The sequence below is a fragment of the Bidens hawaiensis genome, unplaced genomic scaffold, assembly GCF_021521415.1.
Source record: "Bidens hawaiensis isolate Kalapana, Puna unplaced genomic scaffold, B.hawaiensis_p1.1 tig00023874_1, whole genome shotgun sequence".
In the NCBI taxonomy this organism is placed as follows: domain Eukaryota; kingdom Viridiplantae; phylum Streptophyta; class Magnoliopsida; order Asterales; family Asteraceae; genus Bidens; species Bidens hawaiensis.
Window position 1 is genome coordinate 159,124 of NW_027493759.1, and position 16,596 is coordinate 175,719.

At 30.9% G+C, this 16,596-nt stretch overlaps 1 protein-coding gene and 1 pseudogene across 2 annotated transcripts in view; one reads left to right on the top strand and one right to left on the bottom strand.

Moving 5' to 3' along the window:
- The window catches only part of LOC143568289 (cellulose synthase A catalytic subunit 1 [UDP-forming]-like), a 209,075-nt pseudogene that overhangs the window by 121,438 nt on the left and 71,041 nt on the right, over positions 1-16,596 (bottom strand). The window lies entirely within an intron of this gene.
- On the top strand, positions 2-5,870 carry LOC143568286 (secretory carrier-associated membrane protein 2-like). The gene is made up of 13 exons (XM_077054472.1): positions 2-189; positions 1,185-1,241; positions 1,332-1,436; positions 2,250-2,312; positions 2,396-2,429; positions 3,076-3,198; positions 4,141-4,203; positions 4,276-4,369; positions 4,926-4,971; positions 5,063-5,130; positions 5,278-5,326; positions 5,450-5,515; positions 5,715-5,870. Exons 1-13 carry the CDS (start codon positions 130-132, stop codon positions 5,799-5,801), a joined length of 915 nt encoding a protein of 304 aa, XP_076910587.1. The 5' UTR covers positions 2-129; the 3' UTR covers positions 5,802-5,870.

A 16,596-nucleotide genomic window follows, 5' to 3' on the forward strand; every position in this document is an offset into this window, starting at 1 on the left:
ACCTTTTGACTCTCAAGAAACAAACAATCTTGCCCCAAGTTTCAGTTTTAATCACAACCCTTCACTCCAATTCACAATCAAACAACACCCAATTGGAATTTAATCCTATTTCTCTGCAAATTTGTGCTTATGGCTGGCCGCTATGATCCTAACCCCTTTGATGAAGGAGATGAAGTCAACCCATTTGCTGTAAGTCAATTTGATTCGAATTAACAACTTTAATTCATCTGTTTAACCTGTAATTTGTTTTGATTTAAATTCTCACTGTTTTTGCTTCTAGGGTTTCAGTTTCTGGATCTGGTTTAGTTTCATTTTGACCATTTTTTTTTAATTTTTTATTATTAAAAGTTTGATGGTTTTGTTTAGATGTGCAAATCCAGTTACATAGATATATTATACCCACAGACATATATAGGTGTATTGTGTGTGTGTGTGTATTAATTAGCAAAAGGGTAGAGGATTTTCATTTTTCCTAAAATTAGATAGGGAAACAGAATATGAATTTATCAAAATTTGCCTCAAATAATGTGTTTACATATTCATAAGTTACATGCAGTCATGTTTTCATTGGTTTTACTAGGGTGTACATGGGTCGGTTTTTGGGTTTATGAAAACCGTTCAGTTTTGTTTTTTTGATTTTACCATTTTGGCTTGAAAATTTCGGACCAAAAAATAATGGCCCAAATAATGAACTTTGTTGTAAATAAATAATTAATTAATTTATTATTACACATTTGGAACTAAAATTTTTGGGGTACACCATTTATAAGTTACTTGGGTTTTTCTCATTCTAGTTGATTGGAAAACCGAAACCGAACTGGAAAAGTAAACTTTTTTTTTAAAACATAAAGCCAATTGTCGGTGTTTCATCAGGTTCAGTTATGTCGGTTATTTGTGTTTTGTGCACGCGTCTAGGTTTAACTCTTAGGCCATATGCTTCTCTAGATTGTTCATTTTTTGTAATGGTTTCACACGAGACATGTCTATTTCATCACAAAAATCACCACACTTTCCATTGTATAATATCCCAAAAGATATGCATCGTTTTCTAATTAAGAAAGATTTCAACACAATCAACAAATTTACATTCAACAATCATTACAACATAAATTGACATTTGATTATTAGTCAAAGGATCTCATTAAATTAAAAATCGAGTCACTGATTTGCTTCCACATAATCAGGATCAAGGGAAAGGAGCTGGAAAGTCAAACTTTAGCGGAGGCCCGTTTTACACAACAGTAAGTTTAAGACAATTTTTTTTCAGAATTTAGTATCTAGCAAACCTTTATGATCTTTTAATTTATTTATTTTTTCAATACGCTTTCCAGAGTGTTCCTTCGGCTGCAAACTCTAGACTTTCGCCCTTGCCACATGAGCCCGCAGATTTTTATGACAGAAGTGCCCCTGTTGACGTTCCTCTTGATTCAGCTACTGTAAGTTATTATTAGTGTATTTAATCATAATTTTAAAACCTTATTTTAACCTAATCTGGAATACTTATATTTTAATTTCATAAGGCGACTCTTGTTTTTTAACCGAAAGCAAAAAAAATTGTGTTCATTTATTTATTAAATCTTGAAAATAGTAAGAATTTGTCACACACTCAAAACATTTGCTTATCGTTGTTTACTACTATAAACAGCTGAGAATCACATTCAAATGATATTTCCTAAAATTGCTTTGTTAATAATCTGTTTTCGGTTTGCATAATAAATTTCAATATGCACATCCAAACACCACCCTAATGCTGTCATTACTGCGTATGTGATTGTTAATAGGCCTGTAAACGAATGTTAACAGAATATTTGGTGAACCGTTCATGAACTGTTTAGGGGGAAGTTCATTTATGTTTGTTTATTTAATAAGCGAAACAACATGAACAGAAAGTTTTGTTATTTTGATTCATTTAGTCAGACGAGCAAACATGAACAGATGTCTCCCTTGTATTCGTGAAATGTTTGTTTATGTTCGTTCATTAACGTTTGTTTAAGTTTGTTCTTTTATGTTTGTTTATATATTCACTTGAATCTTTTTAGGTCATCACAATTTCGTCAAGCTTTATGGAATTGAAATATCACTAATTTAGTTTGGTTTATTTTTGTTATCTTGTTTGGAATAAAAATTAATTAATGTCCGTGTTTACTTTAGTTGGTATTTAGTAAATTATGTACATTAGTTTATGTTCTTTCATCTCGCTTGTAATTGTTGATGCTAACTCATACTTTTTGTTGAAATGTGTTGTGAAGGATTTGAAAAAGAGAGAGAGAGAATTACAAGTGAGAGAAGCTGATTTGAAGAAAAGAGAAGATGTACTTTATCTTCTTTATTTTTATTTTCTTAAAGCAATTAATAATATATACACGTGTAACGTTTTTTAATCTATATTTTGCAGATTGTCAAGCGCAAAGAAGAGGCAGCCGCTCGAGGTTTCATCTACTAAACTAATAAAAAATTAGGGAGAATTTCATATATACGTTACACCCCTACAAACTTGTGAAATATCATAGATACCCAAACTTAAAATATCATAATATCATATATGCCCTTAAAAACTGCTTAAAAAATCTAATTTACCCAAATCATGAAAGATAACTGAATTATTATAATTCACGAAATAGCATTTACCCTTAGTTTTCTAAAACTTAAAAACCTTCTATTTATAAACGTTTATTAAATTTTTTTTACCAAGTTTTAAAAAGATAATTGTCCACTGAGTAGATGACTACAAAACTCAATTGTTTTATGAAATCTTTACACCTTTCTTTTCTATATATAACTATAATTGTGGATAATATGATAACTTAAAAAATCATATATCTGATAGGGGTAGAATGGTTAAAAACTAAAGTTTCCTTTAAATTGAGTATATATGATATATCACAAGTTTGTAAGGACATATGAAATTCTCCCCAAAAAAAAACTATGATTTTCATCTACATTTACCCATTTATATTATATTTCATATTGCTACCTGTTGAAGAAGTAGAATTCCTAAATTAAGGGTTGAATAGTCTTTAAGCAGCAATATGTTATAAACCTACATTGACAATATTTCTATCCTTTTTGTTTCAGCTGGTATTGTTCTTGAGGAGAAAAACTGGCCACCTTTCTTCCCAATTATTCATCATGATATTGTGAGCGAGATACCGATTCATCTACAGAAGCTTCAGTATGTTGCGTTCACGACATACTTGGGTATGTGTTATATTATTGTTCTACAAATTATTATTCTTCATGATTGAATCTTGTATTCGTTGGTGTTACTTAGTGTTAGTATTTTGGAGTTACGAATATATCTAGAGGTGCACAAAGGCCAGTCCTTTTGTAAATTATAATTTTTTTATGTTTTAAATTTTACCAAATTTTTTTCAGTTGAACATGAAAATTGAAAATTGAAGTTTTTAGAACTATATAGGCATATTGTTAATTTACAGTAAAACATATATATAGACACACGCATGCTTTCGAGAATGCATCAAATGTAGGCCTGTAAATGAATCGAATGAACACGAGCAGGGCATGTTTATGTTCGTTCATTAACTTTAACCGAACAAACAATTAAACATGAACAATAAACAACCGAGGTTTTCTTGTTCATGTTCGTTTGTTAAGAAATTGAACGTGTTAATATTCGTTTGACGTTCGTTAACATTATAAATGAACGTTCACTTTTTGTGAACGAACATAACTGAGCAAACACTGAAACACCAAAAAAAAGTAAACTTGAAAATCAATCTGATGGGTTGTAAGATTTATAAAACCACACTAAATTGTAGTGAGTGATATATTAAATTTATAAAACCATAAACAAACATAAATGTAAGTGAACGAACATAAACGAATTTAAATGAACGAATGCTCATGAACGAGACCTGAGTTCATGTTCGTTCATTTAGCTAAATGAACAAAAAGTTTTGTTGAAGTTTGTTCGTTTATAAACAAACTTCTCGCCGAACGATTCACTGAGCAATCGCTTCGTTTACACACCTAATCAAATGAGTTTTATAGATATAAGATTAAGAACTACACAAGTTACATGACACTGAATAAAGTCATTTTCAAGCACATACTTTAGATTTATAATCCATTCAAATGTTAATTTCTAATAAATGAATTATTAATGTTTATTCCAATCAGGATTGGTTCTTTGCCTGTTTTGGAACGTTATAGCCACAACCACCGCATGGATTAAAGGACAAGGTTGGTGTACAAATACTATAATCGTTTTTGTTCGAACAAATATTAATACTGCCATAATATGTTCTGTAACAGACCCGAAGATCTGGTTTCTTGCTCTTATCTACTTCATATCAGGGGTCCCACTTGCCTATGTATTGTGGTATCGACCACTTTATCGAGCTTTTAGGTATATTCTTTGTCCCTTTTAAGGGTGAAAAAAAAATTATTACTTTTTTTTTTCTCATAGTTTGAAACTATTACTTCCCTTTTGCAAATTGTGTTTTTTCCTCAAAAAAATGCCATTTTTATTCTTTTTAAGTTATTAGCTTCTTGTAAATATCAAAATTTGCCAAACATTTTTACTTCCGTGTGTGTGTGTGTGTGGTATATGATCAACATCATTTCTGATGTTTCAAATAATTTAAGAGCTTTATTTAACTCGTTTTATATATTTATTTTATATATTTAATTGAGGGTAGCTTTGTCATTTACTCATTTATTATGTGTGTAATCTTATGATTAAGTATATGTAAATTGGCTATTACACATATGTAAACTTGTGAATACATATTTGTAATAACTGAATTACATGTAATAAATTACAATACTACTCAAATAATATTAAATTTGTATAAATAAATCAAATGTTTGATTGTTACAAGTTCTTGAAATTGTTATTGTTTGGAATTCTGATTCCTTTTTACAATCTTTTAGAAACTTGACCTTGGGTTTGATGTTTGCAGGAGTGAAAGTGCGTTTAAATTCACTTGGTTTTTCATATTTTACTTGGTAAGTTTTGTCACAAGCATTATGAGGGTTTTTGTATGTATCATTGTAGCGTCATTTTCTTGGTTTAGTTGATGATGTGACTTGCTTTCAGATTCACATCGGCTTTGTCATCTTTGCTGCTGTTGCTCCTCCCGTCGTCTTCAAAGGAAAATCTCTCGCGTAATATTTTTATCCTTGTTGCAAAAACTATATTATTACAATGTGGTTGGTTGAAATTACCGCTTGTAGTACGCAGAATCTTTAATTCGCTTTTGCATTTCTTGCATCAGTTTTTTATGTCTGACTTTTAATTTTCTTTTAAAACAGGGGTATCCTACCAGCTGTGGATCTTATAGGCAATCATGCTTTGGTTGGAGTAAGTGAAATGACTGTTTTGCCCTTGTTTGATTATAAAGCAAACTTGGGGAACAAGTGATTTTTTTTTTATTTTTTACTTTGGTTTTGTGCTAACTACTAACGGTGTCTATTTGGTTTTTAGATCTTTTACTTTGTTGGATTCGGGCTGTTCTGTCTAGAATCACTGCTTAGCATCTGGGTTATTCAGGTCAGCATTCTCGTCACTTTTCCCATTTTACCCTTCACCGTTCAAATGTTTTAAAAATGTGTTTGTACCAAATAGGATGATCTTTTAATTATAATTAATGTGTTAAATAAGATTATAGAAACGCCATTGGTAAAGTAAATATCCACTTTTGTTTTTATAAATGGGTAGAACTTGAAATCTTATGTAACTTGTTATGCAGCAAGTGTATATGTATTTCCGTGGGAGTGGACATGCTGCAGAGATGAAACGTGAAGTTGCTAGAAGTGCGGTTCGAGCAGCAATATGAGCATGTCTTTATGGTCTTATCTTCTCTTAATTTCTCGAACACCGGTGTAATAGTTATATTTTTGTTAGTGAATTTTTACTGTTTCTGTGAGGATATGCTCTTTTTTTCTTAAGAAAAGTACAGAAAGAATGTAATAGATTTGTGTAAATTTGGTATTTGCTTACAAGAGGTGGTGATACTTGTTTATTGGCATTTGATTTTGTGCTTCATGCTTAAACACGCATTAAAAGAAAGGACCATGAGGTGCTTCATGCTAGGGTGTTGCCGTATCAGAGGCGAACCCCTTGACCCTGCCAGGACGCTTCCTATACCTACCAAGGGGGTGGGTCATAGAGATTTTTTTATTACCGAAGCCACAATGATGTTGAATGAGTGTATATTACACACCTCCTATCTCGTATGAATCTTTATTTTGATTTCTTGTTCGGTGTACAAGTAAATCTCTATTGTCCAAAATAGCTTGATGGCACTGATATCACCAACATAAGGAGCCATGTGATTCAATTTCGACTTGTAATGAATTAACAAATTTTACAAAATATAATGCTAGTAACATTTCCTTTCTAATTCATCCGGATTGAAACAACTCATAGGAAATATAATCTGAAATTACATTGCAAATGTGATTTTAGAATCATTGACTTATGCTTTAACATTGTATAGATGTTGATTATTACATAATAATCTGTATTGATGATAAAACGGTGAATGCAAGCCCAGGAGATAATGACAAAGAAAATAAGATTCAACGCAGATAAACGTGTTTATGGTTAGTACGTTTTATGATCTAATTAAACAAACAAAGGGGTCCCTATATATATATACATATATATATATAGGGATAATTACAAAGATAACTCAAACACAATATACACAATAGTTTAATCATTCCCCACCGTTGACACTTGACAATGATGTTTGGGCTTGATTGCTTAAAATGTTATTTGGCATTTGGACTTGATAATTAACGAGTTTAGTTTATAAAATGGATTTAGTTTTATACTTGTTAATTAGTTCAAGATACAAAGTGGATTTAAAACTCTTAATTGAGTTGTCTTGAAACCACGGAATCTGAATAAGTCGAAGTCGACGATGGGGTTTTTGTATTGGTTGGTTGGAAAACTTGAAGTGGGTATGTGAAAAGAATATTAAATTGAATGTTGTGATGATGGCCTTCTAATAATTGACACCGGAGATCGGAAGCAACAGATTTAAAAAACTTCAATAACTCAAACTCTTATTTTTATTTGCGTTATCTAATAAAAAGGTTGCATTAGGTCTAATGTTACTTCACCTAATTCAATTTTTTTTTTTTTTTTGTAAAATGAAGATTGCCATAGTATTATTATTTTTTAATAAACACGTAAAAAATATATTCATCATTATATTCTCTTAGTCATTATTCAAAAAATTGTCTCCCCATATAGAACAATTCTCTCAGGTACAACTGAAACTGTTGTACATGAAACGAACAAGAAAACAACTCTTGATCCATGGAACTGCAGTTGGATAAAGACCCGCTTGCATAGTTCATTGTATCTATTAATAATTTATTCAATTATTGTAAGGAGGCTGGCTGCGGAGGGATATATACATATTTTTTTTATTATAATTCCCACATGTTTTTCAAGGCAAAACTTCACTCCACTTGCTTCTAAACTATATATACATGATTCATTTAATCTTAATAAGATTCCCATTATTCTACTTTATAAAAGCGTCATAATGAAAGTAGACAACGACAATGACCACAAGGCCCACAACGGCCAACGTATTAACTTATTACGTTACTTTTTTCATTACTAGTTTATGATAACATAATATATAAAATGCATACATGTAGTAGTTAAACTTTTCTAGAAAGTTTGGTAACATATGAATTTTGTATATATTAATTTTGAAATATTTTATTCTATATATCAATAACAAAAATTATAATGTGTGTTCGTTTACGTGGATAACTATTGTGAAAATTTAACCAAATATTGTATAATGTCAAAAATTGTATAACCCAAACTCAAGTGAGAATCTAGGACGGATTATATCGAGTAAGGTACCTTCACCTATAAGGAACCTCTATTATATCGAAATCTTTTTGCAAGGAGTTTTGAACCTATGATGGAATCTCATAGAAAAAGTTATAAATAACATGATGTGAAATGATCAAGCCATCAAGGTATGGGTAAAATCTAAAACGCTGATTGTAACATGTTTAACTACACTTACCACTTTTGACGATGTGAACTTCATGATGATAAATTAAATTGTTATTCTAATAGAAAGATTATTTAGTATCGCGTAAAAGATTAGTTGTTAATAATAAAAAATAAATTTACTTAAAAGAAATTAATTTAAAGTGCAAATATGTAGAAAGTTAATATGCATGTGAAGAGTACTAGACCTTGCAAAGTTTAACATGTTTTACATCAGTAATATTGTTACCCAAAGATATATCTCATAGCACTATATTATCTATAAAAAATAATATTATTGTTGGCTTTTGTTAACTAGAAAAGTGGTGTTGAACAAGTGAAGGTCAAATGTTCAATATACCCGTCAAAAGTACTCGTGAAGTAATTTGTAATTTTGCTAAAAAGAGGGGGCATATTTGAAACATCCATTTCTATATATATCCCACAAATCAAACCAATAACTACAATCACATATTCCCTTTCATACACCAACACACAACACAAGAAGCAATAAGTTCTTGGTTTAGATGGCCGGAGTAAGGAGATCAACCGCCACCGTTCGATCTACCACTCGTAGTCGTCCGATTCCTATGAGAGGTCAAGTGAAAGCAGCAATTGTGATGGGACTAGCTCACTCTTTGGCTTCCTTCTTCTCCTTCATTCATCGCGCTTAATTAATAATCGAAAAGTCAGCTCCTCACGGTTTTAAAGAGAGGAACTAGAGATTGGTTTTGGTAGAGTTAGATTATAATATAGATCATGTTCCTAGGTCTCATCTTTATCATGTATATGTAATTATGTAAGAATACATATTTCGATCAATGGTTTGTTTGTTCGATTTTCCTGAGTGTTTGTTGGATCTATGTCAATAGTCTGAAAAGTGTTCGGGGCATTTATGGACCAGTTCGGTGGCAAAATTTTTGAACCGGCCTTTTGGAAAAAGATAAATCCTGGGTGTTGGTTGGTTAAGCCGAACGAGTCAGTTTTTACGGTTTTATCCTTATTAGAAAACAGTTAACAGGACATGTAATGGTGTCATATAGACTAAAATGAGAAGAAATAAAAATACAAATACTGAAACCGAGATAACAAAAATACATAAAAACCAAGAATTCTATCAAAATAAATTACATGAACAAAAACCATGATTATTAACCTTATACGTATCTATAATTGATTGATTGATAACATAGTTTACTAAAAGTTAACCATTTGCTAATTTTAATTTAAAAAGTTACAGCTTAAAGAAGTTCCCTAGCTTTTTGTCAGATATAAGAAAATATTATATTGAATTTGAGATGTCAATGTAGAACCTTTGTCCTGCCTCAATCTGATCGACCTTATTATTGTCTAACAAAAAAACAAAAGCTATGGCAAATTTAAAAACATTCACGGACGGACCCATAATCTCTCCTCTTCACAGATTTTCCTTCCCTTCTCTGTAGGCGGTTCGTGAAGAGGGACTTTGACATGGGAAATGTGTGGTGTTTTTGGAGCACCGTTTCGAGGTAATTCAATCGATTTGTATCTTAATTCTGATCGAAAGCCCTAAAACATCAATTTGAAATTTGGAAAAAACTTAACGACAGAGGCCCAATGAAAACAAATTGTGTGAAAGTTGGTACCAGTGACAGTTATTTTTTTTAGTTGATATTATTATCGGCCAACTGCATTAAGTTGAGATTATTAAAATCCAATTCGCCTTTAATATTTGTTGAATTGGTTGTGAGTAGAGAGGGAGAACACTGTAATGATAAATGTATAAAAAATGTATTATTTAATTGAATATAAGAGAGAAATATAATATTTTATAGTATAATTATAGCAATGATCAGATAACGATGGGGACGGACCGGGAAGGCTCAATAATAGAAATTCATTATTATAATAATATATAAATTTCTCTAACTAGACTAAACTTTAGTGGGTGTGAAAGAATGAAAAGAATAAAGGCTACATATCCAGAAAAGCAAAGGAAACGTGAGAAAGGCAGTGGGAAGTAGGGCATGGTCAACAAGGTCAAGATTCCTGTCAAAAATGTGTTCTTTTTTTTAATAAAGATTAAACTCCTCCAATATGTGTTAATAAATCGCCAACCACCACACTTGTTTCCAAATCTATCTTGTGGCCAAAAGCCATCTATTACGGTTGAGTGATGACAATCTTTTCCGAATAATGGATTGAGTAGGCCAGGTACATTGAAGGATAAGAGTTTGATTTGATACGTTTGTTTGATGGTACATTATAATTTATCATCACGTCTTTCTCTTTCAAAAAACGTTCAAAACTGTGTTAATGACGGTTGGATCAATCAAATTGTGGCATCCCATCAAATAAATACTATTTTTTTCTAAAAATTTATTAAAACAACAAAACCACTCTAAGGTCAAAAGAGCCACAACCAAACCATCACTTATACAAGATCTACTGAAATTAAAAAAAAAAAAAAAGCATGCCTAAAAATTACAAGGACAGTCACATATAAATTCAATACTTCATCCAAATGTCGAGTCCTCCTTTGTTTTTCTTTAGCACTTACTTGATTACCATCAAACACCACCATCTGTCTAACCATTGACGCATTTGTAAGAATAAGAATATTAAGTCACGAACAAATCTGCCACCAGATAAGTTTTGCCACTGAGCATGAGACCAACAAATGATCCGTAGAATCCTGTGCAGCCCCACAATTGGTACATAATATTTGGCCTAATTGAACACCTCGATAGGCTAATGCTTCTTTAGAGGTGATTCCATCGAGGTCCGCCCCAACCAAAGTAGTTTAGCTTAAAAGGAACCCAATTATTCCAAGGGAATAATCAATTTATAATTGAAGTCCCATTAACTTCCAAATCTTTCCTAACCTCCTTAGTGATGAACTAAACTCGACCTTGACTCGAATTCCAACAACATCGATATTCCTTATCAAAGAGCTCATATTCGTTTAACAGTACCATGAGTTCAACCAGTTTCAACCACTCAATCGTCGGATGAGGGTTTCTTTTCCAAGCTCAAACCCATTGGATAATCGATCCAGTTCTATTATAGCATTCGGCCACAGTAACTTTTTTTAATTTAGCATTATCACAATAAAATAAAACTTTTAAATAAGAAAGTTGATGGTTATTTTGACAATAATATGACCGTTATTAGAAATTCAATTTAGTGAAATCAAGTACACAATAATAGTAATAAATGACTTTATGATGAAAATGAGGAAAAGATAACTAAATATAAAACAAGATAATTGCTATTACTTACTAAAAATTATTTATAGATTTCTTATTCTCTTAATGAGAAGGACAAAGAATGCATACGAAACTAGAAGTGGAAGTACAATAGAATGTAGCTTAAGTAAGCTATAAAGATTATATGTTCCGTGTTTTTGGAACAAGCGTTTGGAACTACTATCAATATCTAAGTGATCGAGTCTTTTTAAGATGTGATGTCAATCGTTTATACTGATTTTGACGTTTCAAGTCTGACTTAGTGCATCAAGAACATCATAAAAAAAAAACTCGTTATTGTGAGAAAACCTATTATTTTAATTACTCATTTATTTGTGAACGATGTGCATGTACTAAAGTTACAAAAAAGCTATATTGATTCTTCTTATTTCATGGTTATGCTTATTTTATCATATAAATCTGAACTATATCGTTACTTTTTTAACACTATTTGAATATAGTAGCATGACGTATGTATTGATGACACCATCAAATTTACTTCATAAAATTTAATTGTTGGTAAAAACTTTATGGTTAATGATGTTGGGATGTAAGTGAGCCGAGCCGAGCCTATTGGTCCAAGCTCAAGTTTGACTTGTTTCGAACATTAAATATTTGTAAAGCTTAAGTTCGGTTCATTGTGGCCTTACAAGTTTAAATTCGACATGTTTATTATTTATCAGTGAATTTGAAAACAGATTTGAATCACTTCTTCCTATTTTATTTTACTTTATTTATAGTGGAAATAAGGTGAGAGGACGTAAAGTGTTTGGGCACTCAAATTAGTTGGATTAAGACTCAAACCAGTTATCCAATAATTAGTTGGACATAAAGTATTTGAGCAGGCTGCATTTAAGCAATTCCCACGTGTTTGTTGTGGCAACTTTCTCTCTACTCTCTTCTACTTTTAATATTCTTTTTCGTTACTAGTTTATTTAGCTCAATATATAAAATATATATTAGCTTATTTATCTATATAATATAAAACTATAACATTTTATTATTTTCGCCACATTTAAAACATCCTAAATTTTAAATGTATTATATTGGAAGCTAGTATTTACTTTATATAATAATAATAATAATAATAATAATAATAATAATAATAATATGTTCTCATTCATGATAACTTACAACTGATTAAAGATTAGATAACTTAATGATCAAAGGATATACAAAATTTGTAACACTGATTATGGCGTGTCTAGCAACTTTCAATAAATTTGACAGGTGAGAAGTTTATAATTATGTGAAATCAAACAGTAAAGAGATTAATAAAATCATAAGCTAATTTCGAGACAACGATTAATTATAAGAATAAGAATCGTTGAATACTATAGAACATTAGCTCTATAGTACAAATTGGTAGAAATTGTTAATAAGTAAACTAACCTTGCAAAATTAGCATAATTTTAGTGGTAATATACTAATATCTCATTTATTATAAAATTTTCATGTATAGAAGAAAAAGAAAGAAAAGTGGTGTGAAACAAGAAATGGTCAATATAACTGTCAAAAGTACTTGTGAACTAATATGTAATTTTTTCAAAAAAAACTAATATGAAATTTTTTCTTAAAGTAGGGGGGGGGGGGGCATATTTGAAACATTCATTTCTATATATATCACTCACACACAAATCAAACCCTACAATCAAATAATCCCTACCAACACACAACACAAGATTAAGAACACATATATATCCTGGTTCATATGGCCGAAGTAAGAAGATCAACCCCCACCGTTCGATCTACTACTACTCCTAGTCGTCCGATTCCGGTGAGAGGTCAAGTGAAGGTGGCGATTGTGATGGGTCTAGCTCACTCTTTGGCGTCATTCTTCTCTCGCACTTAATTAATAACCGGAAAGTCAATCATGGTTTCAGACAAAGATAGATTTTGGTAGAGTTAGACTATAAATCATCATCATGTACGTATCACTTATGTATGCATTTATGTTCGAATTTGTAGGTTTTGGTAGATCAATGTTGTAACTTGATGTGTATTGCTATGACATAACTCTAGCAATTTTAGAAAGAAACATGAGTTATTAAAAGCTTTTATTTTTTAGTTATGCCAATTGCAATAAAGTATGCTAAATGGTGGAAACCAGGGACACAATTTAATTCAGCTTCTTAGAATAACATACAAAATTTAATGCAAGTTACATTTGAAGAAAATCAACAACACTTGTGTTTTGTAATTTGTCTAATCGAACTTAACTTTAGTGGTGTTAGCGAATAAAGGCAACATATCTAGAAGAAGGATATATATTAGTTATACATAAAGTAAAAGAAAGGTGAGATAGGCAGCCATGGGAAGTAGGGTATGGTCAAGATTCCAGTCAAAAAAGGTATACTTTCTTTGATAAAGATTAACCCCCTCCAATCTGTCTTAACAAATCACCAACACACTTCTTTCCAAATCTAGTTTGTGGCCAAAAGCCATCATTTAATTTTCTTTTTCTCAAACCGTAACGTCCACTAAAACAGCACAACTAACAAGACGTTAGAGTCTCAAAACAAAAAACACTAACTAAAAGACAAAATTACATCAACGATTCACGGCATAGCCTTAAAAGATTCAAAAATAGTCCAACATTTTGATATTCTTCATCAGTTCATGCACCGTTATCTTCTTTCCGGAGAAGATTGAATCATTTCTCGCATTCTAAATGCACCAAAAAAGTGATATGGTAGTGTGGATTGTGGAGTGATGATAGTCTTTTGTAGCAGATGGATTGAGTAGACCAGGTACAATGAAGGATATAGGATTTTGATTTAATAAGTTTGTCTGATTCTAGTAAGAGGTGTAGCAATTGTGTTATAACTTGCCATGACGTCTTTCACCTTCAAAGAACATCCAAAATCATCTTAATATCTTGATGGTGATTGGATCAAGCAAACAAATTGTGACATCCCCATCGAATACTACAAAATGCTAATAGTAAATAACTTTATCAGAGTCAAATAAAACTTGTAAAAAGGAAAATTGATAGTTATTTTGATGAGAATACGACCACTATTTGAAACTAAGTACATAGTAATAGGAAGAATTTTGTAATGAAAATAAGGAAATATAATTTTTTTTAAAAGTGGTGCTTATTTCAAGTAATTGATCACAAGGGGTGTTGAGTATTGTTTTTAATCACAAGAGGGGTTTTCGGGGTTAGTATTGATAACTAAGAGAATAATAGGGGTGTAGGAGAGATCAGAATTGTAAACCGCTTATTCGCTACTAGCAATTGCAATTTAACTTTTATTCGTCACTACCAATGACAATTTAACTCTTATTTGTCACTACCAATAACAATTAACTCTTGATCTGACATAAAGCTTTTCATTCTCTTATTACTCTCTTATTCGTCAATACTAACCGGCCCAAAAACCCCTCTTGTGATTAAAAATATTACCCAACACCCCTTATGATTAAATGTTTAAAATTAGCCCCACTTCAAGATAATTGCTATTATTTATTGAAATTTATTTTTAGATAATCCTTATTCTGTTTTGCTGGTTTTCACATGATCATTCATTCAAATCTATATTTCTGTCGATGATCAGGACAAAGAATACATAGGAAAGCTAGAAGTGTAAGCAAGTCGTAAAGATGTTATGCTTCATAATGTATAACATTTAATTATAGATTTATTGTAAACAATATTCATTAGTACTTAGTAGTCTTACAAGCTCGAGTTTTGTTCGTTTATGATTTGTCGATGATTTGAAAAGAGAAATTAATCAGTTTTTTCTATTTCTATTTTACTTTATTTGTAGTGGAAATAAGGTGAGGGCGTAAAGTGTTTGTGCCCTTGCTCAAATTAGTTGGATAAAGACTAGCACCACTTATTCAATAATTAGTTGGTTGTAAAGTGTTTGCATTTAAATAATTTCCGCGTGTTTGTTGTGACAACTTTTCTCTACTCGTAATATTCCCTTGCTTCTACTATATGAAACTATAAAGGTGTCATAACACACCTATTATGTTTCTTTTTCATTGCTAGCTTTATTATTATAATATATAAAATACATATTAGCTTATTTTATATAGTATAAAGTGCGACGTTTTATTTCATTGCATTACTAACATACTTTAATATATAAAATATGCATTAGCTTATTTTATATAGAATAAAAATATAACGTTTTAGTTCATTACATTACTAGCTTGCTTTAATATATAAAATATACGTTAGCTTATTTGATATAGTTAAAAAATAAAAATAAAACCATAATGTTTTATAGTTTTTTTACTTTTTCCCAATTATGACGTCCTAAAATTTTAATGTATTATATGGAATATTTATGTTGCGTAATAAATAATCTTGCGTGAACTCCATGTGTAGGGAATTTAGGGAGCTTTGTGAACCATTTTCTACAGCAATCAAAAGTAAGATCTTATTGTAAACGGTTTCGAAATCACGCATGAGTGTCTGAACGAGTAGTCAAGATTCTAGAAACTAATAACTGAGCAATCAATGGATATACAAAATTTGTAACATTGATTATGGCATGTTTAACAACTTTCACTAAATTTAACAGATGAAAACTTGATTATGTGAAGTCAAACAATAAAGAGATCAATCATTAAAATTCAAAATTTCAATGATTAATTATAAGAATAAGAATTGTTGAATGTTGAATACTAAAGAAAATTTGTTCTATACAAATTGGTAGAAACTTTATATGAATTAATGAACTAGACCTTGCAAAATTAGCATATTTTTAGTGGTATTATACTAATATCTCATTTATTATAAAATTTTCATGTATAGAAGAAAAAGAAAGAAAAGTGGTGGGAAACAAGAAAAGGTCAAAATGGTCAATATAACTGTCAAAAGTACTTGTGAACTAATATGTAATTTTTTCTTAAAATAGGGGGCATATTTGAAACATTCGTTTCTATATATATGACTCACACAAATCAAATCCTACAATCAAATAATCCCTACCAACACACAACACAAGATTAAGAACACATATATATATATCCTGGTTCATATGGCCGGAGTAAGAAGATCAACCCCCACCGTTCGATCTACTACTACTACTCATAGGATTCCGGTGAGAGGTCAAGTGAAGGTGGCGATTGTGATGGGTCTAGCTCACTCTTTGGCGTCATTCTTCTCCCGCACTTCACTAATAACGTAAAGTCAATCATGGTTTCATACAGAGATAGATTTTGGTAGAGTTAGACTATAGATCATCATCATGTAGGTATCACGTATGTATGTATGTATGCATGCATGTATGTATGTTCGAATTTGTAGGTTTTGGTAGATCAATGTTGGATTAAGGTAACTTGATGTGTATTGCTATCATAGTAACTCTAGCAATTTAGAAAGAAACATGAGTTATTAAAAGCTTTTATTTTTTTAGT

Bases quoted from the DNA above. Each gene is read 5' to 3' on its own strand.
- LOC143568286 (XM_077054472.1), top strand. From the start codon at position 130: ATGGCTGGCCGCTATGATCCTAACCCCTTTGATGAAGGAGATGAAGTC. The intron at 2,430-3,075 runs GTTTCATCTACT...TTTTTGTTTCAG, and splicing joins AGAAGAGGCAGCCGCTCGAG to CTGGTATTGTTCTTGAGGAG. The intron at 5,516-5,714 runs GTCAGCATTCTC...CTTGTTATGCAG, and splicing joins TTAGCATCTGGGTTATTCAG to CAAGTGTATATGTATTTCCG.